Genomic DNA, 22,104 nt, shown 5'->3' with positions numbered 1-22,104 from the left:
TCTTCAGGACATCTCACGCTGATGAGGAGCTTCTCCAAAATCTCAGCGGTTGTGGACGTGCCTGAACCGACACTGGAAAGGGTCAAGAGTAGCGGTCTGCCGAAGCTCAGTAGCCTCCATGCATATCCAGCTGAATACCATTTAGGCGCTTCTCAATTACTCTGATCACGCGACACCCCGTGTCAAAGTTGTGATGGCGTCGAGGTCGACCCGGATGCTGTTTGATGAAAGATGGGTTGACAGCACTGCAATCGCGATTTTCTCGAGAGTGATGACGTCATGGCTGTCTCATCTACCCAGCCCTGGAGGTACTTTCGACGCGACAACGGCACTCTGCTTGATCCACCTAGAAACTCACCAACGCGTTTGCAATATCCCAAAGTCGATCCGCAACGAAGCTTTATGATGCTCGGGAGTAATGAAGCGACTCGTCCTCCTCCCCTGATCCAGAACCGGGACATGTGCAGCACTACAGCTCCCCCGATATGCGCTTTGACGCTGAGTGGAGGTCACATAAGGTAAACAGCAGGTAAAAATGTGAAGTAATGACTGAGCAAATAGTTGGTATTCTTTGTGGGCTTGATTTCTGCATGCAGCCTCACGATAGCCTTTGTCGGTTTGTTCCTTTGTTGCTCATCATTGACCCCAACGGCAGAAGACATACACAAAGCAAATACAGCGCAACATGTGCCGAAGACCCATGTTTGATGCCATAGATATGGCAAACTGTATAGAAGCTGATGGAGATTCAAGATGCGAACTCTCAATAGCTAGATGCACCCTACAAAGCCCCTTCTGGACTACACTATAGCTTCAGAAGTCTTAAAACACCTTACACGTCATCATGACGAAAGGACCACCATACAAAACCGGGCAACCTTACTTTAAAAGGACTTTCGAGAAATGGTGTCAGACTCACCGACCAGGATGGTCAAGGGGTAAGCCTTCCAAGATGGGCATGCTGAGATGGTAGCTTACTCTATTAGATGATGTTAGATTGACTGCTCAGACCTTGTGGCATGGAGACATGGTCATTCAAAACTATTTCCTTCGAAGAGTTGGGAAGAGGTTTGAGTATCCTATGCTGCAACAGCATCAGGTGCCAGCCGCACCATGGACCCAAAATGATGTAAACTTAGCAAGGGCAACTAGGCAGCTACCTGGTGCTGCGCCTCCTGTCATTGCAGCTCCTGTCATTGCAGCTCCTGTCATTGCAGCTCCTCTGGCAGCTCATCCGGCAGCTCCTCCAGTTCAACCCTACCCTTGCAGCTTTTGGCCCAACAGGCCGTGGCACGCAGATCCAGAAGACGCTTCTATCGGTCCGGAAATTACGATCGAGGCCATCAAGGATGACGTGTTTGAGGAGAGCCCTAGAGCAGACTGGATGGCTACAAAGCCATTCTTTTGGCCAATCCAAGATGAGCAAAACTGGGAGAACAAGAGGTTTCTCGGCGCTGGGGCCTCTGGCTGTGCGGGATTGTGGTGTCAAAGTGATGCCCAAGGTAACATATCAAGGGTATGTGACTTCAGGCATAGGATCATTACTCGGGTTTGAGAGAGCGTGCTGACAAAGAACAGCGGATGGTTATCAAGGAAGCGAGGCCTGACAAGATCCAATGGCGTGACCCTTGCTTTTGGCGAGATCACTTGCCGTGCGAGATCCACATGCACCAGCTAGTCGACAACGGTCGCGGGGTATCTGATAGCGACGATGAGCCCGCTGGTTCTGATCATGAAACTCTGGTCAGACATCATGGTTACCGCTTGATGATGACCCAGCGGCGTTATCGCATCTTCTTCGACTACTACGAAGGCGGCAATCTTTGGTATGCTTTAGAAAAGCACTGCACCAGAATGAAGACATTCTATACCCAAGGCGAGGAACCAGGGCTTGATTATGACTGGGATGAGGAGTTCGGTTGCTACCGTGACTCAGAAGCGGTGCCCGGCGAGGCGGGATTGTGTGAGAAGATATCCGAAGGCCTTATCTGGAGAATTGCTAGCTCGCTCGTTCAAGCGTGTCAGATCCTGCATTTCGGCCAGGTCAGTATTGGAGGTGTGCAGAACACCACACCTGAGTGGAAACCGATCAAACACTGCGATATAAGACTTGACAACATCTTCATCAAGCTAGCGGATAAGGAGAACGAGAATGAGGTTTGTGAACAACCTTCGCAGGATACGTTGGAGATCGTGTGCGCTAACCGGCCCAGTACCCAACATTCGTCTTGGCAGACTTCGGCCTCTCGTTTACGGACATGGGTGCTCCTGCAACTGACAACCCATATGAGTATGTCAGGGAAATGAAAGACGAACGATTTGCGCCTGTGAGTAACAAGGCTACAATCCGTATGTTTTTACAAAGTTAATTAGATGCAGGAACACCAGTTTGTAGTCAACGACGCAGCAGAAAGCGCTGGGGTAGTACCCCTAGACGAAAAGACAGATGTATGGCAGATGTACGTACACCACCATAGAATAACCGTTCGAATTTTACTAACTACAACCCTAGTGGTGCAGTACTTTACTCATTACTCAGCAATGGTTTCTTCCCCCCTCTCGGCCAAGGGCCATGTCGCTTTGTCGAGAAATTTAACGTAACTGTACCTTTCGCCGGCGACCTGAGAACCATCGTCGACCCAGACGATGACCCGTGGAATGACATGTATTTCTTTCCTACTTTCAAACGTTACAGCGAGGATCTGAAGCGATTGGCGTTCGAGTGTCTGGCATGGCAATCGAGTGAACGGCCGACGTTATTGGAGATGAGGAATAGGATCGATGATTTCCTTACGACGCACCCGGGTGTTGCGAATGATCGGAATATGGGGTCGCTAGAGGTCGTTCGAGATTTGGAATTCGCTATTGGGAACCCTATGAATTAGACGCGGCTTTAGTCTTGGCAGATCGATCCGCGACTTTGACATCTGTACGCGCCCATAGCTATGGCAACGACTTCACAATATCCACTAACCTATCTGTAAATACGTGCTTGCATCTGTGTCTTTGTCCTTCCGCATCAGCCATCTCCCGGCGTCGGCATAAGTGCCGCAACAGGAAGTTTGCATCTCTTTGTTCGGCCGTTGTAGTCCTGAACGCACCTTGCCGATATAGCCTTTTGGGAGACAAATCGAATGACAAGTTGTTCTAGCACATCCACCAATGCCACGGAAGTCACCACCCTATAAATCCGGTCTGCCCTACTTCAAACGCGACTGCGAAGCCTACTTCCCCATCAATGCCTTGACCGTCACATGGAGCCGCGCCGAGCAAAACAACACGGTCAATACATTATGGTATGGTAGTCGAATTATCCGCGATTACTACAACGCGCGGATCGGGCGACGAGAATTATTTGGTCTACCAACACCAAACCCTATACCAGATAACCCGTTCAATGCGAGCGACGTCACGTTCGTGCGCGCAAATAAGAGTATGCCGCCGTATCGTGATGGGTTGGGAGGGTCGGAGCCAGCGTGGGTGAATGCTCCAGCAGGATTCGGCGCGCTTGCGATGACTGTGCCACCGCCCGTTGCGGTCGTTGCTGGGCCTATTGTAGCGCCTGTCCATGCTGTTACAATCCCGCCACAGCGGCCGGTGAACCGATATCCCTTCGACTTCTGGCCACCTAAGCCGTGGGACGCGGAGCCAGATGACGCGACTTTAGGCATGACCATAAAAGCCATCAAGTCTAAAGAAGAGCCCGAGAACGGTGAAAAGTGGATGGATGATACCCATGATCCATATGGCGACGGAAGAAGGTGGATAGGCGGGAAGTTTCTAGGTGCAGGCACTTTTGGATGTGCAGGTTTGTGGTGCGCAGTCGACGACAACAACATCGTGACGGCCAGAATGGTCGTTAAAGAAGTCCGCCCACACAACTGGAAATGGCGGGATCCAGCGTATTGGAGAGATTATCTTCCGCGTGAAATTCGCATACATGAGCGTATTGACGCGAATCGACCCGCCGCTGGCGCTGATACCTCAGGCTATGATAACTTGTTGAGGCATTTAGGGTACAGATTGATAATGCAGCAGCGCCGCTTCAAACTGTACCTGGACTTCTGTGAAGGTGGCGATTTATTCCAGGGATTGAAAGAGCACTTTGACCGATGGAAAAGAGGACAAGCAACGGATGAAATTGAGCGCCTCAAAGTCGTACCAGAGAGCTTGGTCTGGCATGTTCTGTCGCAGCTTGTTGATGCATGCCTGGTACTCCAAACGGGATCGAAAGATCCCGCGACTACGGAGTCGGCTTGGTTACCAATCACGCATCTCGATATCTCGTTGAGCAACATCTTCTTGGAGCCAGCGGCTGACGATGCTTACCCAAACTGTGTCTTGAGCGACTTTGGTATGGCAATGTATGCTCTAGAGCAGAGCGATCCCACGGTGAGACCTACAGACAACCCCCAGGAATATGTGCTGGGCCACACCAGTTTCAAGTACCCTCCCGTAAGTCAAATTTGCTCGGTATCGAGACATCCAGAACAAACCGCGCTGATCGCATCAGGAGCAACAACTTGCACGAGGTACTCCGCCTGACTTAGCACCGTTGAATGAGAAGACGGATATTTGGAGTATTGGAGCAGCAGTCTGGTATATGATTGCGAATCGATCGGTCGCTGGTCCGCAGCGCGAACTGCATTACTCGGAAGACATGCCGCAAAACGTGAACATTGGCGAAGCGGATCATGGGCGACTAGACGAGCCCGGGGCGAAACTGTTTGAAGGTTTGGGCTTTCCAGCACTGAGCAAATACTCGGAAGAGCTGAGGTCGTTGGTTGCGCGCTGCATGAACTGGGAGCAAGAGCATCGGCCAGATCTAGCAACATTGAGGGCCGAGATCAATGCGTATTTGGCAAGCCACCCGAAAGTAAAGGATAGCAGAGACTTTGGGCCGCTGAGAATGTCGAATCTGGAACAAGGACTGGGTATTGGAGACAAATTTGTAAGAAAGAGGCGAAAACCGGTCGCAGGAAAGCAACCCCGTAAATGGCGAAAGGAAGACGAAGATAATAGTGAAAAGTGATTAAATGCCGTTGAATGCGAGTTTCGCTTTGAAAGACTCCGTCGTCCGGCAGGACTAAGCTGTTTTTCGCAGGCGAAAGTAGAGTGTTTTTGAGAGCGCTTTGTCCATCTTCCCTTTGCCTGCGCTATCCAGCCCCTCCGTTCCGCCTGTTATCGTTGCCGATTACTGGTTTTGCGTGCATGTTCGAATCGATATCCGCCTAACCGTACGCGAGTGCCTGCAACGATCAATTCTTCATGTCCATGCTCGCCTCTGTTCCCGTCTATGTCCTGGTCCGAGTTTACTCGTGCGATCGACTTCAGCAAGCTGCTTATCACCCAAATGCATCGCGCAGCTGCTGGTGTGTAGGATGGGTAGGGTATGGAATTCGGATCGGTAGGCCATGGCCTGTCAGACGGTTGGATTAGGTTCTCGGGTCGTGTTCTTTAGCGGTGCCGCTCCCGTGCTATCACGCGGTGATATTATCTGCGCTCTAATTTAGTCTTCGGGTCAGAATCTAGCAGAAGTGCGACATGCTCCAGCATACCTCTCGCATAACCGATGCTGTTCGTCTTCGCGTATTCGCCGACATCCCAGCAAAATTAGCTGCCATGGCCTTGATACGCCCTTACCATTGTGGGTCTGTTCTCGCATGAAGTAGGTGGTCAGCTGTAGCTACACATAGCTTTCGAGATCGTCAAATAATCCGAGTCTGTTGCTGGGATAGAGACAACGCGGATACGGATCTACATCGCTGCGAAGGCCACGGAATATCGAGGGGAGAATTGGAACGCGTTGTGTGCTAGGTGTGGGCCGTACTTGAAGTGAAGATGGTCGGGCATGGTGGTCAACCTCGGAATGTGACATCAGGGAAAGACGCGGTGGAACGTGCACGCTTATCTTATCGGACAGTGGTGGTGGAGTACTATCAAGCCACTAGGTACGAATATCGCAACAAACAAACACCTCTGCATCATTCAAGGGCATTTACGGAAAACGCGAAATGGGTATCATGCAGTGATCCTTTTCCTCAGCCACTACCGGCATCGATTCTCGACCATACTTAGGTAGCGCTAATCTCATTCCTCATCCTACCTACCCTTCACTTTGTCATTGCACAATTGATCTCTTACTTCGTTGACCATCGCTTTACCTCACAACTTGAAACTGTCCTGCACCAGCTTCTCACTCAACATCCACAGTCGTTCGGCCAACTTCGGATCGGTCGCGTATGGCATCGCATCACACATCTGACAGTCAGACAGCATGATACCCTTTGATTCTAGTACGTTGTCAGTATTAGTTTTGCGGACTGAACCTTCGCCTACCGTCCAAAGCTGGGTCTAGCGCCGCAACCAGTACCGTCGCGGCACCTTGATCAAGGCTTTTCCAGAACGGACTGACACTTCGGATCGCAGCCTCGCCATCCGCGTCCAGATTTCGACTGAGACCAGTCCAGATTGCTAAGCTCATCAGCGATTTTGAAACTACGCACTCAAAAGGCTTGCGCAGCGGGGTACTCACATCCGGGATGCACCGCATAACTTCTTACACCCTTTCCTCTGTACTTCTCGTTTAAGCCCACTGAAAACAGCATGTTCGCTGTCTTCGCCTGTCCATAGGCCAGCCACCCGTTGTATCCATCATCTGCGCCCTTCGCAAACTTCGGAGGAAGTTGCGCATGCCTCTCTTCTTCGGGTATCTCGTCGTTGCTCTTCTCCCAGTTGTAATCAGAGAATCGAACAGGGCTCAACCGATGACCAGCAGAAGTGAGGTTGATGACGCGGGTGGCACCTTCATCTGAGGAGGAAGCAGAGGCCAGAAGCTGAGGCATGAGCAGTTCGGTCAAGAGGAAGTGGCCAATGTGGTTGGCGCCAAATTGACCTTCGAGGCCTTCTTTGGTGGTTTGACGCGCTGTTGTCATGATGCCAGCATTGTTGATGATCAGATCCAGGCGACTTGTCATTTGCGACACTTCTTTTGCAGCGACCTTGACAGATTCTTGAGACATCAAGTCAAGGAGTACGACTTTGACTATGACGTCTGGATAGGCATCCTGGATGCTCTTCACGACCTCCTCCAGTTTGGACTTGGTGCGTGAGGCGAAGATGAGGAGCGCTGGATTTTGGGAGGCAATCGAGAGGGCTATAGACGAACCGATGCTTTCAGGGGATACACCGGTGATGAGCACTTTTTTAGGTCAACATCAGGTTTCAACAGCGTGAGCACATGGACGTCCTACCATTCTTGCCATGAATCTGCTCGGCGAAAGCTTTCGCGACTTCGCGACCACCCATCTTCTCATTCCATTCAGGATGAGTTAGAGTCGACATCTTAGCTCTTGATATGCTTGAGGGGTAACAGCCTGAGCCTTAGAATCTTATCAAGGGGAGTGCATAAGTATCGCTCTCGCTATCCCTGGGACTGAGCTCGTTTACCACAGCAACTTCCATCCGGAAGCATCGAGACTGTACGCGAAGTTCTGCCCATGTTCACAGCATCTGTGTCACCTTCGGGGCAGAGTGCGCTGGGAATGGACAAGTGCAGTTGGGGTGAAAGTTGCGGGGTACAAGGCGGGGAAGGTTAGCACCAATGTGGGGCAGCTATAACCTATGCTTCGCGTCCCCAATGACCTCGCATCACGCGTCAACATCCTTTAACCGGCAGATACGACTCCACCCCACGGAGGGGACATGCCGGGAGAGGCGTCCAGCACCTGCAGGCCCTCAGCGCCACGACTCGCGCTTGCACCCTCGGTCATCGGCTCCATCTCGCCTGGGTGAAGTTACTGAGAGGGATGGGTACATGGCCATATCATCGGTAGATGCAGGGTTGCCGAGCCCCACGCTCACGAGCGATTACCTGGTCGATGCGTCTGGATACCTGGGACCTCTTCTCGCATCGAATCGCGTTGTGTTACCTTATTCCGCCCAGTCGTGAAGCTTGATTGAAGTCGCGCATGCCACTCCGTGCGCGAATAGACGAGACCAAACTACCTAAGATGTCTTCTCTAGAGACGAACGACAACAGTCCAGTCACCAATGGCGCAAAACCACAGACTGGCATCAAAGTCATCATTATCGGCGCAGGTACGTCCTTCACAAGAGTCCATGCCACAGCTCCGTTGTAACATGCATCACCAGGTTTCGGCGGCCTCACAGCAGCCATAGAATGCATCCGCCACGGCCACACTCCCGTCATCTACGAATCATTCCCCTCGCTCAAGATCCTCGGCGACATAATAACCTTCGGTCCCAATGCTGGGCGCATCTTCGCGCGTTGGAGTGACGGACGCGTTGCGCGCGACATGCGTAAGATCTCGATCGATCTCACCGAATACGGCTTCAACATCCACAAATGGGATACTGGCGAGATCGTCATAAACCAGAAGACACCACCACGCGACGAGAAGGCGCCGAACTTCAACGGGCACCGCGGTGAACTACACGAGATTGTGTTCAACTATGCCAAGGAGATTGGCGTCGAGATCAATTTGGGACAACGAGTGGAGAAATACTGGGAGGATGAGAAGGAGGCGGGCATCGTGCTAGAAGATGGCACGCGCGTTGCTGGCGATCTCGTGGTTGCAAGTGATGGTGTGCGAAGCAAGGCGAGAACCCTAGTGTTGGGATATGAAGACAAGCCAAAGAGCAGTGGTTACGCTGTCTGGCGAGCATGGTTCACCAATAAAGACATGATCGCAGACCCGGAGACGAAGCAATTCTGCGAAAACGGCGATTCCTTTAACGGATGGATCGGTAGGCCTTCTTCGACTCTGAAGACTAATCGTACGCTAACACTCCCAAGGCCCAGATGTACACTTCCTATTCAGCACCATCAAGAACGGCACCGACTGCTGCTGGGTGCTTACCCACCGTGACGACCACGACATCGACGAATCCTGGTCCTTCCCCGGCTACCTCAAAGACGTCAAGACTGTGTTGGACGGCTGGGATCCAATGTGCTGGAAAATCGTTTCCAAGACACCGGAAGAGAAACTCGTTGACTGGAAACTCGTATACCGGGACCCGTTGCCCAACTGGGTTTCAGGCTATGGCTCCGCGCCAGGTCACGGTCGGATATGCTTGCTAGGCGACGCAGCGCATCCCTTCCTTCCAACAAGTGCGCAAGGCGCGACGCAAGCACTCGAAGATGGTGTCACACTCGCCGTGTTGCTACGAAAAGCTGGAAAGGATAACGTACGAGGCGCGTTACGAGCGTACCAGGATATACGCTACGATCGCGTCAAGGCTGTGCAGAAAACGGGTGAGACGACGAGGGACATGTGGCACAAGACAGACTGGGAGAAGGTGAAGAAGGACCCGACACTGATTCAGTTCCCAAGAGAGGATTGGGTATTCCAACATGATGCTGAGAAGCATGCGGAGGAACTGGGGGATGAGTCGATCAAGAAGGCTAGTGCTGTTGCTACGTAGATAAATCGAGCGGAATCCTCACAAGGATACACCCAACAAGATTTTAAAGCTTATTGAAAATGCTTCACGATGTGTCTGTGGCAAATGGTGTCAGGCTTTTATGATGTCTCCGAAAAAGTGCACAGCTCAGAGGCACGTAAGCCACGTCCAGCCTTGCGTCAGTTCGATAGTAACACCGGGACACATCAGCAATGACATCGAAGCAGAAAACGCGTAGTAGAAGGAGCAAGAAAATCGATTGATCCCAAGAGCAAAGCCTAACTATATGTGCGAGCCAGAGGCGTCAAGCGACGACATCTCCTTACAAATGGATCCACTCGTTGCAGCAAGTCATAGCTCAGCCACTCTTCTCCGCACCGACAACCTCGTGGTGCACAACCTCATCCTTGTCGCTATCACGCCTCTCGATCTTGTCGTCAACACCAGCTGCAACACGGCCAGTACAGACGTACTTTCTGAACTTGCGCGCCGGAAGCCTAGCCTCAAACATCTCATCAATCTCTTCGAGAGTGCGGTTCTTGATCTCGGGCAGGTAGAAGTATACCCATGCTGCTGTGATGAAGCAAGATGGTCCCCAGATCCAGCCTACATATGATGTTAGTATGGGGTTGAGTTGTAGAGAGGGGAAGCTGGAGGTCTTACCATATTCAGGGCCCCAATTGAGAGAATCGGGGTTGATGAAGTATGGTGCAGTGAAGGTGGTGAGCCAAGCACCTGCGAAAGCGACTGCCGATGCGATACCAAACGTGTATGAGCGCAGGCGCTGCGATGGGATTTCTCCGCCAGAAAGCCAGGCGTAAGCAGCGATCATACCGTTGTAACCGATGATGTAAATGACTGAGAGACCGACAATAGCCTTGGATAGGTCAGTAAGAAGCTCGCATAGGCCATAAAATGAAGATAAACGTACCTTTCCAGTGCTTGTCGTGCCAGGGTTGACGTGGTAGACAGCCGCGATGATAAGTTGCGTAACACCACAGATAGAAAGACCAGTCATGAGGAAAACGCGACGGCGACCGATCTTCGAGATAACGCTGCTGTTGATCATAACTACAACGACACCGACGGCGGTCAATATGCACGAGTTCATGAAGGGGCTACCAACATTCGCCATCTTGTTCAATGTTAGTCCAGTTCACTCAGAAGAATGGGAGCGGTGTACTCACCTGGAAGAAGTACGTTCCGTATGCAATCACAAACATGGCACCCGACGCAGCCTGAGTCGATACCGCAGCAATAGCCAACAGCGTGCGCCTACGATCAACAGGATCTTTCCAGATGTCCAGGAAGTTCGCGCTCGACTTGACAGCCTTCTCCGCATCAATCGCCGCTTGGATCTCTGCTACTTCTCCAGGCACGCTTTCGGGGTGCGGACGCATCCACAAGAGCGCCTTCTCGGCTTGCGCTGGCTTGTCGACTAGAATCAGCCAACGTGGCGATTCGGGAATGAAGAACAGGCCAAGAGACATGAGAACCGGGACGATGAAGATCATGCCAAGTGGGATGATATACGAGTTCCGACCGTTCATGTCGTGTGTTGCATTATCGATTACAGTGCCAATGAGCGTGCCGACCGAAGTCCAGATCTGGAAAACGGAGATCATCAGACCGCGGTATCGAGCTGGCGCTGATTCCTACTCGTATGTCAGTAACGTACCGGCCGAAGGCAGGGGAATACGGACCTGGATGTAAAGCTGCGAAAAGGTCATATACCACCCATTTGCAATACCAATCAAGAGTCGTCCAGAATACAATCCCGCAATGTTGGTTGTAGTCATCATGACAATGTTCGCAACGCAGCAAAGCGCACTGGCCATCCAGAGACATTGGCGCCTCCCCAGCTTCTTCGCGAAGACACCAGCGAACATTGAGCTGATAAAAGCACCCAGTGTCATCAAAGACGAGATGAGTTGCTGACGCTCGGGAGAGATGTTGTAGCCTATAGGCGTCATGGGATCAGGATGGCCAAAGACTTCGAGAAAGCCGCGCATGGCTTGTAGACCGCCGATAGCACCAAAGTCGATACCGTATTGGAACGGCGACATGGAAACGAGAGTACATGCCGCGAGGCATTTCCAATTGGAAAGCAGACTGCTTGTTAGATCGGGCATTTTGGTGGTTCCTCTCTCCAAAGATGGTGATGAAGAACTTCAAGACGATGCGGCGAGGTTTTGCTCGATGTTGCGAAGTAGGGTTAGCTTCAAGAAGCGATAAACTTTCAACTAGAGAGGCTGGCACCAGCGATCCTTCTGCCTCATAACAGGGCATCCCTTTCATCCAGACTGGCATGCAGATCTTTGTGAATGTGGTCCCACCTGCATTCTTGTCCCAATATATGCCGATAGTGCCTGGAAATGCTTAGCTTGCCCCTACCCCGGAATCCACAGGCAGTCTAAAGTGTGGAGTGCGGAGGTGGCGGTGTACCATGTACGATATCTCAGGTATTAATGCTGGTACTTCCTGTTTCCGCGTGGCGTATGAGACCCATCGTCACGATGCCCGGTAGCTACGTAAGAAGAGTGACAAAACGCCCGGCAGTTTCTGCCGTTTTAGTGCTTGTCTTGCTACCCGCCATCTGTTTGGAATAGCACATGGCTAGGCTGTCGCTTCGAAACTTTATGAAGGTCGCCACAATAACCCCCTAGAAACATGCGACCTCAGAAAACCAACATCGAATTTACAATCAGGGAAACCCAGGAATCTCACAGGCTGTACGGTACTACCGTGCGGTCGGAGCGATAACGCCGTGTGACATTGGCCATGATCGTGAAGAACAGTAAAGATCTGCATGTACTAACTTTCACAGCTGTGCATAGCGAGTCAATAAACTTCATGCCCTCCACTTCGGAATCGGGAAGTGAAGAGAATCATGCCCGCTTGAAGGATCAAAGTATTCAAAGCAAGTGTTGCGATCCGCTGATGTGGACAGAAAATGAAGTTGATGGTTGAGAGGCGGGGAAAGTTGACTGCGAAGGTGGTGGGGCACTTTCCAGATGGAACCTTGCAACTCTACAGGTATGCCGCTTACGTAGTATTAAATCTGAAGTAGCAAACAGTGTCTAAGACAAAGTATTCTCTAGGCTAGACTCAGGAGTCCCTCAGACTGCCCTCCTTCACCATCTCAACAACGTCCATGAAGGTATCGTACATGTAGCTACGCCGCTTCTGCCCTTGCTCATTTTCGAAGACCAACTTCCATTTATCCTCCTCATCAAAACTGTCCCAATTCACTTTTACCCAATCGTGGCAGGATGCATCAGAGTCACAGTGGTTGTTGTTGACATCTTCATGCAGTTCTGCATTGTCGTACTCCAAAACATCATCAGCAAGATACCTGCCGACTATCATAGTCCTCTCATGAAGGTAGAAGTTCTCGGTCTCGTAGTAGCTTACGGCCGAATTGGCGCAAGCCCTGAAGAAAGCGCGAAGGGTATTCGGGTAATGGAAGTTCGTGTTCTTGAGGACAATGCGACGGATCGTGGAGGAGTGTGCGTTGATGATACTCGCGAGTGTAGGTGCAGTAGTGCTCGTAACGAGTCCGTTGATATGGAGCGAATGTAGGCGGAATGGAGGACTGCCGCCCAGTAGCTGGAGCAGAGGAGCCCAACTCTCATTGCGGATCTGATACTTACCGATACCCTGATCGCCAACAGACAAAGCCAATGCTTGGAGATTTGCATTGGTATTGATAAGCTTGACGAGGGCTAACATGTATGCATCAGTCTTCAGGGTCGCCATGTCGAGTTCCAGGTTCAATGACGTTAAGCCACGTAAGGCAGGTGAAATCGCCTCGAAGAGCGACTTTGGAGTCCCCAGTAGCCAAGTCTGCCACTTCAACCCGAACCCTACAACGCTGAACTCTTCAAGCTGCTGTGGCGCAAGTCGTATGGTGTCCACCAGAGCATGCATGACCCTGTATATGGGAAGCGCATGCATGATATGGGTGTGTTTTGGTGAATAGGCTATCGACAATTCGGGACGGAACCCCATAACACCCATTGCCAAAGGATTAGATGTTGAAATCACGGGGTAGCACAATTTGTCAGCCATCCCTTTCAGCGGGGGAGGTGCGCGAAGCGTGATACTCTTCAGATTCGGTAGACGCCGAAAGATAGCACTGAACAAGTTTCGCACGTCAGATTCGCTGAGCGTGGTTCCAATGCAAGGCGATTTCGCTGTGTCCATGCTTTGACCGTATCGCAAGCTCGTCGGTGACCGACATTCCAACTTAAAGTATATCTCGAGTGCGCGAATACGGGTTGCAAATCGTAAATGAGACAGGGCCTCGAGACGTTCGACGCTCGTGATAGTGAGTTGACATCTTCGGCTGGAAAACTTCGCTTCGGTCTTAAGGTAGGGTGGTTAGCGACTCATTAACGAGCACCTTGGAGTGAGATAGAGTACAAGCTAGGGAAAGATCGAGCTTTGGGTAAGGGGAGAAGGTACTTACAAGAGCATGATCGATGGCCTGTAATATAGTCCGACTGCCGAGCGCTTGTAGTATGCTCAGAGATTTCTTGTCGAGATTCTCAGCGATCATGCCGATGAGCTCGGTGGGTAGGTCTTCCAGACTTCTCCCAACTGGCGGTGATCTGTAGTCCGACATGAACACATCAATGTCTGTGTGATCCATGATAGCCATGTCCTCGGGCGTATCGCTGTCCTCGTCCATGTTGGATGGTGATATGTGGCTGGAGGTGCTCGGGGTGAAAATAAAATGATGCAGATTTTATGTGTGGGTTCGAGATGAATGGCGGTACGAGTGATGCGAGCGGTGGCTACCATGGTCCTGGCTGACGATAGGAAGGGCTATCTGTGGCACCACCCCATTCAACAAGGAAGCTGAACAGGCGCCCTGCAGCCTACATTCGTGTTGAAACAAGTGTTAGCAAGATCGTAATGCAACGTAGGCATCCTGGGTTGTTTCCTTCTATCTTTTTTGTAGACGGGTGTCCAATTTTCCCTATGGGTGGGTGGCATAGAGTGGTACTGCTTCCCTGGTCCACAAAGGAGGAGACCCTTTCGGTCGCTACGTCCGATGTTTGGCTGACCATACTACAGTCGGGATTTCGAGGGCGTTGTGTTCGTTATGGCTTTCTACGCGGATGTTCGCGCGCATCGTGTACGGCGCAGTCGAGTTGAAAGAGGAGAGCATAGGGTGCTAGGGGATCATGGCGCTCCTAGTGCTCGAGTCGTGATAGAAAGTGCAATAGTAGGTACTAGACAAAGTACATTGCGATGAAGGGCATCGTGATTTTGGTGTCGACATGTTCAGAGACGTCGATGATGCCCAGGTGCATTCCGGCGCTACTGCGTAGCTAAGCATCGCGTCGCGTCGCGTCCGGGGTTCGGCACAACACCTGCCGCAAGCTCCTTGCCTGCCGCCTCACGTGCGCATCCGGCACCATGCCCACAGATGCTGGCCCATCCTTCCGTGTATCAGTGCGAGAGACTTGCATGTCTTCGGGTGTGAAATGCCCACGAGGCTGCAAACTTTACCCGGCGGTCTGTGCCCCACCCCCGCGATGTGGGGTTAGGCGTTGCGCGCATGCAACCCTCCGAGGATGGCTACTTTCAATGCTGCTGGCGGCGATGCCTGTTGATTAGCAAGCTCTGATTCATGTGTTTGTTCATTGGTCGCTTCATAACAGGCGCGTCGTGCGAGCTGCAATGCATCCCTTGGTCTCAACTGTTGCTTGGAGCAGTCTTCTTCTGAGGAGCATTCCCAGTGAACACGATCAATACAGCGGAAAACATGGCGATAGAGCAAATGTTTGAGGCTCTGCCTTTACACTATGTGCAGCATGGCATCTCCAAATTTGGTGCTGGCAACATCGCCTTGGCAGTCTTCTTGACTGCAGTCCTAGGTGTACTTGCAGATTATGCTCGGATGCTGCACATGAGATCGAAGATGGTAAGAGCGACACATAATATCCGATGATGGTACTAACGTTGAATAGCCCCCAGGGCCCTTCCCATACCCCATCGTTGGCAACACGTTCCAGCTGCCTGACAACAAGCCCTGGATTTTCTTCGAGGAGCTATCCAAGAAATACAACACGCCGCTGATAACGTATTGGATCGGACGTAACCCAACCGTTTGGATCAACGATGCATGGACCGCAAATGAACTACTCGACAAAAGAGCTGGCATATACTGCTCGCGACCGCGCATGCTTGTCTTTGCCGAACTCGGATCTGGCCAAAACAACCTCGTGAACCTGATCACTACTACACAGGCGCAGCGTGAGCGTTTCCGGATGCTACGCAAGGTGACGCATCAGGGCGTTGGCATTCAGCAGGTGAAGAAGTACCGCGACTTCCAGAACGATGAGAGTAAAGTCGTCGCCCTCGATCTCCTGAGTACCCCCGAAAACTACGTTGCGCACTTTGAACGCTACGCGACCAGTGTGGTCTCTATCATCGGCTTTGGCAGACGCGTTGCAAGCCACGAAGATCCAATCATCACTGAGGTCATCGCATTGATGCACAGAGCGGCTGATCTGAACGTACCGGGCAAGACATTCCCTATGCTAATGGAGACCTTTCCGATCCTTGCTCGCGTACCTACGGAATATGCCCCATGGAAGCACGGCATGGGATCGAAGAAGAAGTCATCCCGCGGCCATGACTTCTTTTATTCGCTCGCTAGAGAAGCCAACGAGAAGCCAGGACACGAAGACTGCTATTCAAAGATGTTGTTTCGCGAGCAGGAGAAATACGGTCTGAATCACAAGGAGATTTCGGCATTAACTGGTAACCTGTTCGGCGCGGGGTCCGACACATCAAGTAGTACGCTCATCACCGCTGTTCTCGCCATGCGAGCGTTCCCAGAAACTATGCAGGCCGCGTGGGAAGAGTTAGATCGCGTTGTCGGAGAGGACCGTAGTCCTTCGTTCGAGGACGATGCAAACCTGCCTTATATGCGAGCATTTGTAAAGGAAGTGTTCCGATGGCGATCAGTAGCCATCATTGGTGGACAACCGCACGCTCCAGTTCAGGACGATTACTACAACGGTTATCTGATCCCGCAATCAGCATGGGTACAGGGCAACGTCTGGGCGATACACCATAACGAGCGTGACTTTCCTGAACCCGACCGTTTCAACCCGAACCGCTTCTTGAAGGACCATCCTGATTCGCGACCTTTCCCCGGCGAAAGAGGGTACATGACATTTGGTTGGGGTCGTCGAGTGTGCTCAGGTCAGGCACTTGCCGAGCAGGGCACGTGGCTGACGGTGGCGCGATTGGTATGGGGCTTCAGGATTGAGCCAGCACTAGATGGGAATGGCAAGCCTATCCCGGTCGACATATTTGACTACACGTAAGTTTCCAGTGGAAGGAGACCAGCATGCGAGATACTGACATCTTCAAGCAACGGTTTAAATATGCGGCCGCAGCCGTTCAAAGTGAGCATAAAGCCACGGACCGAGAAGATACGTCAAGCTATCGTAAGAGAGGGCGAACAGGCATTGGCAGACCTCGCGCAATATGAAGGTGAAACAAAGTATCGCATGAGTACATTCTACAAGAAATAGAGCTTGCTATGAGGAGGCTGCGGTGGTGATGAGTTTCGCAGTAGTTAGTGAGCGGACATGTAGACTCAATTAGCCAAGGCGGATTTCGGTCCACCTCTTCTCGACAGGTGCTGTTTCGAACACGACCGATGTCATCCCAGTACCAATTCGTTCCCAATGCGAACCTCGGCACTGAACTACCAAGACATGACATTCTCGCTCATGTCCATATTCGAGACCCTGTGCGGGTGCTTCCCAGGTCAGACTCAAGACAATATGTGCGCGAGACATGCGAATGTGGTAGCGGGAGCGGCATGATTCGAGTAATGTAGGCGCTGATGTGGATATATCTGCTCGGTATCTGTGTGGAATCTACGCTGGAACTGTATATTTCTTGGTAGGTGCTCCAATCGATGATCTTTCCAGATTGGAGCTCTAGCTTAACCACGCATGGGATTTTACTCGTAGTTCGATGTTGTCTCATCATGAACAACATCTTCAGCCCTCTTGCCCATCTTACGGTACCGTCCCATCCGGACCACGACCAGCTGGGAAAGTCAACTCGTCGTCTAGCTGGAAACTCCACGTCCCAGCTCAAGTTACTGACGAACTTTTTGTTTGATATAGCAAGTGGTGTACTGTCCGATCGAAGAGGATCGCTGTCACAGTACGGCAGCCCCCAGAGGTGTTTTAGACGATCTGAGTGTTCTAACGATGCGAATATCCCAAGCATTGCATTCAGTATGTCGCTCTCATATGTGAGCGAGCGCCTTGAGAACGCTTCAATACGGTCGAGAACGATCATAGCGTGGCTTTGGATAGTTGGGAAGAGGCCTGGGTCGGGTTCCTTGAAGGCGTCGAACCAAGATCCAGTACTCTCCTCGCCACGGCGCCAGAACATATCTTCGCGAGCCATCCAGCCTTCCATTCTAAACCTGTCCTGGCATTCAAAGTACAGTTGAGTGTCAGTGAAGACAAGACGTCTAGTCGGAAGCAAGCCCTCTTGATATGTCCAACCTCTTGTACTCCATGTTGTGCTCTCTAAAGTGTCGCTGCAGAAGATGGGAGTGGAATCGAGTGTTCGATGCCCAATGTGGACAGGTTGGTTTACTTTGCGTTGCCGGCTAACACCTGGCAGTCCGTAATTACCGTCTGACCCGGCCGCTGCGATGATCGTCAATACAGATCCTGCGTAGATCTTGTCCATCTGTTTGAGCTGTCGATGAAAGTCTTCCGAAGACTTCTCCAAACAATATCTATCGACCCACAGGTAGTCATACCCAAGCATTAGCGTGATTTTGATGGCATCCTCGATAGTTCTAGGTAAATTGGACGGTAAAGAGTCAGGCTCCAATGACTCAACGCCTGCTTGCTGATCATCCGGCTTTCCCCACACATAGCTTAATGTCACATACGATCCGCTTTGTGGTAGTTCTACAACCAAGCGGCTTCTGCAGTCGATAACTCTCAGATTGCGTACTTTGGTGTCGTGTTTCGATCCACTCAATATGCGAGGTATATGGCATTCATGCTTCTGTACGCATGAGGCGATCCACTCGCGGACTTCCGTGTAATCATCGATCATAGGTGTGATTGCTCGCAGATTCTGACTGATTGGTCCATCCGGATCGAAGATGATGGAACTGCGGATATCGAGAAGATCGAAGAGACTGTACTCCTTGCGTCGTTCAATACAAAGTATGGGTGCTTCGATCTTTTCGAGAAGAGGTGTTACTGCGACGTGAGATTGCACTGCGTTAAGGTTGCACACCCCGCCTCCTGGCACCTGACCCATGCTGCCGGATAGGAATCTGCAGAGACTACAAGTTTCTGGCTTCAATCGAGTTATTTTCAAGACGGTTCGGACCGGTACCCCAGGGTTGAATCGAAGTGCATCGTCCAGATCGAAAGCTGCGCACTGCGAACAGAGGTTGTTAGGCGGTTCGACCACCATCGGGCTTTGAGGAAGAGGAGACAATGTCATGGTCCGACAGGTCTCCTGGAATCGCAGTCGATCCGCATGAGCTGATCTTGATTTGATTTAAATCTGAGTGTGGAATTGCGCAGAGGTGGAAGTAGAACAACTGCGGCCCATGCCTGCAGGACGCCCGCAACATTCGGTAGCCAGTGATACACAATTAGCTCAGCAGCGCGACATGGGGAAACTTGGATTCGATTTTGACTGCAGCATCGCTGTTAGCGTTGAGCATAACCCCAAAGTGAAGAAAAGCTTCTCCAAAAGCGCTGATGGGGTTCAGACGTCTCTTGTATCTCCGGCATGACGCGACCGCTTGAGGCAATGGTGAGGATGGTGGAGAGGCCGTTCCCGATGCTATTGTCGCCTTGAACATCAGGAGCGTCATCCGTGATCAACGCCAGATCGGAATTTGCCTGTTACGGGCAGATCTGCTGATGTAAGCACGCACGTACCATCGCGTCATCGCGGTGCGCTCCCCTTGCGGACACCGAAAACCATTCCTTGACATGCAAGCGTTGAAAGACGATGTTGATTTCGTAAAGGAACATTGGCTCGACACTGAGCCGCGCATGCCTCCACCGAACGACAACTCTCGTTGGCATGGCATCAAGCTATTAGGATCTGGTAGCTATGGCGCAGCCGGTTTGTGGGCTGAAGCCGATGCAGCAAACAATATTCGTGACGTATGTATCTAGTCACAGACACGATCAGTGCCCTTTCCTCAGCGATAAGCTAACATCAACACCAGAGAATGGTGATCAAAGAAGCCAAAGCCTTCACACCAAGCCGATGGCGCGATCCCAAGAACTGGCGGGACCGATTGCCACAAGAAATACGTATCCACCAGCTTCTCGAAGAACGTCGTGTCGTGGAACCAGCCATGTGTCGTCATATTATCCGTTGCCGCGCACACCGACTATGGATGGAACATAGAAGATACAGATTGTATCTAGATTACCATTCGGGTGGCGACATGAACGCGGCAATGACATTTCATGCTAAAAGCTGGAAGGACGGGAAACCCACCGACGAGGACATATTCGTACCAGAGGGGTTCGTCTGGTATACCATCAAAGCGCTCGCGACTGCTTGTCTGGTGCTTCGCGAAGGCACCATCGATGGCACTACGGTTGATGGCTGGAGACCCATCACCCACTTGGATTTGCAGTTACCAAACATACTTTTGAATGTTTATACTCCACAGATTCCGGAAGCCAAAGGAAAGTCAAAAGCGGGCTCCTCCAAGAGTGCTAGACTCAACCGTGCCGACGCTGACGATTGGAGGGCTAGAGAGCCTCCCGTGATGCCTGTTCTCGCAGACTTTGGTATTTCCTTCTTCAGTCCGGATCGTGGCAACTGTCCGATTACCGACAATCCTGACGACTATGTCATCCACGAAACTGACACGCGATATCCTCCTGTAAGTACCTTTCTTTCTCCGAAACGTCAATCGCTACGACAGCTAATCGCTCCTAGGAAATGCACCAACAAGAGGAACCGTACTATCTCGAGTTGGGTGAAAGAACTGATGTTTGGGGCATCGGTCACATCGCATGGAGGCTCTTATGTAATAAGCAAGTTGATGTATTTGGTCCGATTCGTTGCGACACAAAACCTTCGCGCAGCACGAAAAAAGATGACCAGCACAAAATCCCGTTAGCCCTTAGACATGAGCACAACGTCCGTCCCAATGATGACAAAAGTGTACTCGCAGAGAAGAGCACTGCACAATATACAGCTGGGAAGTACGGGCGAGAAGTCAAAGAGTTGGTGCGGAGGTGCTTGAACTTCGATCATAATCTCAGACCGACTCTAAGAGAAATCCTTGCTGAGGTCGATCAATCATTCTCGGATGACGACGTCTTGACAGACCAGATCAAGGACAAAGACGGGCTACAACTCATTCTGCCAGATACTCCCGAGTTCGCCATTGGACAGCCAGTCGACGCAGCTAAAAGAAGGGGACGTGAATGAGACTTAGTCTGGCCGCTGTTGTAAGACTAATGCAATCATTACTCCATATTAGCGAGTGCCGCCTATACTTCGCCCTCCCAATGTCTCTCGCTACTCTTGTACCAGCAAACTCCAATCGGCCTTGCCGTGAGGCCTCCTGCGTCTGCGCCGCTGCCTAATAGAGTCACTACTCGGGAAGTTCTTATTGATGATCATGAAGACGGTACACTCCCTGTTCATTGATAACAAACTCGGCTGTCATCCCATCACCTTGGTTGGCTGGCTGGCTTGTACAATGTCATGTCTATCTTGTTGGACAACGCTTCCACCGGTCGATTTGCTTCACTACGCAAGACAAGGAGATCGCAGAGCCGTAGTCAACAAGTCACCTCGTATTGGCCGTCCAATGAAAGACTGAAGACAGGGCTCGTGTGTTGCTGGATGCAAGGGCTAGCTGAAGCTGGGTACGTGATATGGTACGGTTTACAGCACGCCATCAGATCTACTTGAAGCTTGAATGCTTTCAGACAGGAAGAAACGTCATATCGATATCACCACACCATCTCTTCATGTCCCTCAACGCCAATGTCTCGGAAAGAAAGGCACGATCCTCGGCGCTTAAAGCTTGATTCAGGTAGAAAGCTTCACTGCGGGCCTATCCGGCGTGGCATCCACGACGTCAGAAAGGTAAGAGCTACTACCAATTGAACAATTCAGGCGTAAGGCCAGCAAGAAGGTCTAAGACAATTATCCATGGAGAAATTGCTTCCGTCCACTGTACCCATCACACTGCGGGGGGAACTGGGGTAATCATACTAAGCCGGCGGGTTGATACGAGGTACACGCTCATCGAAGAAGCGGTACTCGCGCTACGATGAGACATAAAGTGGAACTGTCAACCCAAGATGTGCCTGATCGTCGTGTGTGGTGGTTGTGTTCAGAATCCTATGGGGCTTACGGGACGCCTTACCCGCCCCCAGATTTCGATCCGTTGCTTAGCCGTTGTTCCCGGGCGGACATGCTCGATTTGGATATAGATGCTCGCTCGATGTTCGAGGGAAGGTGTTTGGTAGAGCAGGGGGGAAGTGTATATAAAGACGTCGTTTGTCGGCTTGGGAGTATTCTTCATCAGCTCGACTCTACTCTACTCTTCAACTCCAATATCCAAACCAAGAAACCACTTTTCTCACACACTACCAGTCCTCCACT

At 51.3% G+C, this 22,104-nt stretch overlaps 8 protein-coding genes across 8 annotated transcripts; 5 read left to right on the top strand and 3 right to left on the bottom strand.

Moving 5' to 3' along the window:
• Window positions 1–1,854: 1,854 nt before the first annotated feature.
• On the top strand, window positions 1,855–2,885 carry J4E84_005528 (uncharacterized protein; the record flags this gene model as incomplete). The annotated part of the gene is made up of 4 exons (XM_049388125.1): window positions 1,855–2,157; window positions 2,214–2,349; window positions 2,396–2,459; window positions 2,513–2,885. 4 exons carry the CDS (start codon window positions 1,855–1,857, stop codon window positions 2,883–2,885), a joined length of 876 nt encoding a protein of 291 aa, XP_049244365.1.
• Window positions 2,886–3,162: 277 nt separating this feature from the next.
• J4E84_005527 (uncharacterized protein) lies at window positions 3,163–5,032 on the top strand (the record flags this gene model as incomplete). The annotated part of the gene is made up of 4 exons (XM_049388124.1): window positions 3,163–3,301; window positions 3,386–3,808; window positions 4,016–4,455; window positions 4,514–5,032. The coding sequence occupies 4 exons, from the start codon at window positions 3,163–3,165 to the stop codon at window positions 5,030–5,032; spliced, it is 1,521 nt and encodes a 506-aa protein (XP_049244364.1).
• Window positions 5,033–6,506: 1,474 nt separating this feature from the next.
• Window positions 6,507–7,344, bottom strand: J4E84_005526 (uncharacterized protein; the record flags this gene model as incomplete). The annotated part of the gene is made up of 2 exons (XM_049388123.1): window positions 6,507–7,201; window positions 7,254–7,344. 2 exons carry the CDS (start codon window positions 7,342–7,344, stop codon window positions 6,507–6,509), a joined length of 786 nt encoding a protein of 261 aa, XP_049244363.1.
• A 626-nt stretch (window positions 7,345–7,970) lies between these two features.
• Window positions 7,971–9,447, top strand: J4E84_005525 (uncharacterized protein; the record flags this gene model as incomplete). The annotated part of the gene is made up of 3 exons (XM_049388122.1): window positions 7,971–8,100; window positions 8,155–8,769; window positions 8,819–9,447. 3 exons carry the CDS (start codon window positions 7,971–7,973, stop codon window positions 9,445–9,447), a joined length of 1,374 nt encoding a protein of 457 aa, XP_049244362.1.
• A 337-nt stretch (window positions 9,448–9,784) lies between these two features.
• On the bottom strand, window positions 9,785–11,492 carry J4E84_005524 (uncharacterized protein; the record flags this gene model as incomplete). Its single annotated transcript, XM_049388121.1, has 5 exons — window positions 9,785–10,032; window positions 10,090–10,303; window positions 10,358–10,561; window positions 10,614–11,081; window positions 11,130–11,492. 5 exons carry the CDS (start codon window positions 11,490–11,492, stop codon window positions 9,785–9,787), a joined length of 1,497 nt encoding a protein of 498 aa, XP_049244361.1.
• Window positions 11,493–12,534: 1,042 nt separating this feature from the next.
• On the bottom strand, window positions 12,535–14,119 carry J4E84_005523 (uncharacterized protein; the record flags this gene model as incomplete). Its single annotated transcript, XM_049388120.1, has 2 exons — window positions 12,535–13,317; window positions 13,898–14,119. The coding sequence occupies 2 exons, from the start codon at window positions 14,117–14,119 to the stop codon at window positions 12,535–12,537; spliced, it is 1,005 nt and encodes a 334-aa protein (XP_049244360.1).
• A 1,098-nt stretch (window positions 14,120–15,217) lies between these two features.
• Window positions 15,218–16,985, top strand: J4E84_005522 (uncharacterized protein; the record flags this gene model as incomplete). The annotated part of the gene is made up of 3 exons (XM_049388119.1): window positions 15,218–15,361; window positions 15,408–16,771; window positions 16,823–16,985. 3 exons carry the CDS (start codon window positions 15,218–15,220, stop codon window positions 16,983–16,985), a joined length of 1,671 nt encoding a protein of 556 aa, XP_049244359.1.
• Window positions 16,986–19,915: 2,930 nt separating this feature from the next.
• On the top strand, window positions 19,916–20,916 carry J4E84_005521 (uncharacterized protein; the record flags this gene model as incomplete). The annotated part of the gene is made up of 2 exons (XM_049388118.1): window positions 19,916–20,362; window positions 20,419–20,916. The coding sequence occupies 2 exons, from the start codon at window positions 19,916–19,918 to the stop codon at window positions 20,914–20,916; spliced, it is 945 nt and encodes a 314-aa protein (XP_049244358.1).
• Between the last annotated feature and the right edge of the window lie 1,188 nt (window positions 20,917–22,104).

This window comes from Alternaria hordeiaustralica (assembly GCF_023758085.1).
Source record: "Alternaria hordeiaustralica strain BMP 2776 chromosome Unknown scaffold_9, whole genome shotgun sequence".
NCBI classification, from domain to species: Eukaryota; Fungi; Ascomycota; class Dothideomycetes; order Pleosporales; family Pleosporaceae; genus Alternaria; species Alternaria hordeiaustralica.
Note: the sequence above shows the minus strand (reverse complement) of the source record. Positions and strands in the feature narration are given on the sequence as shown.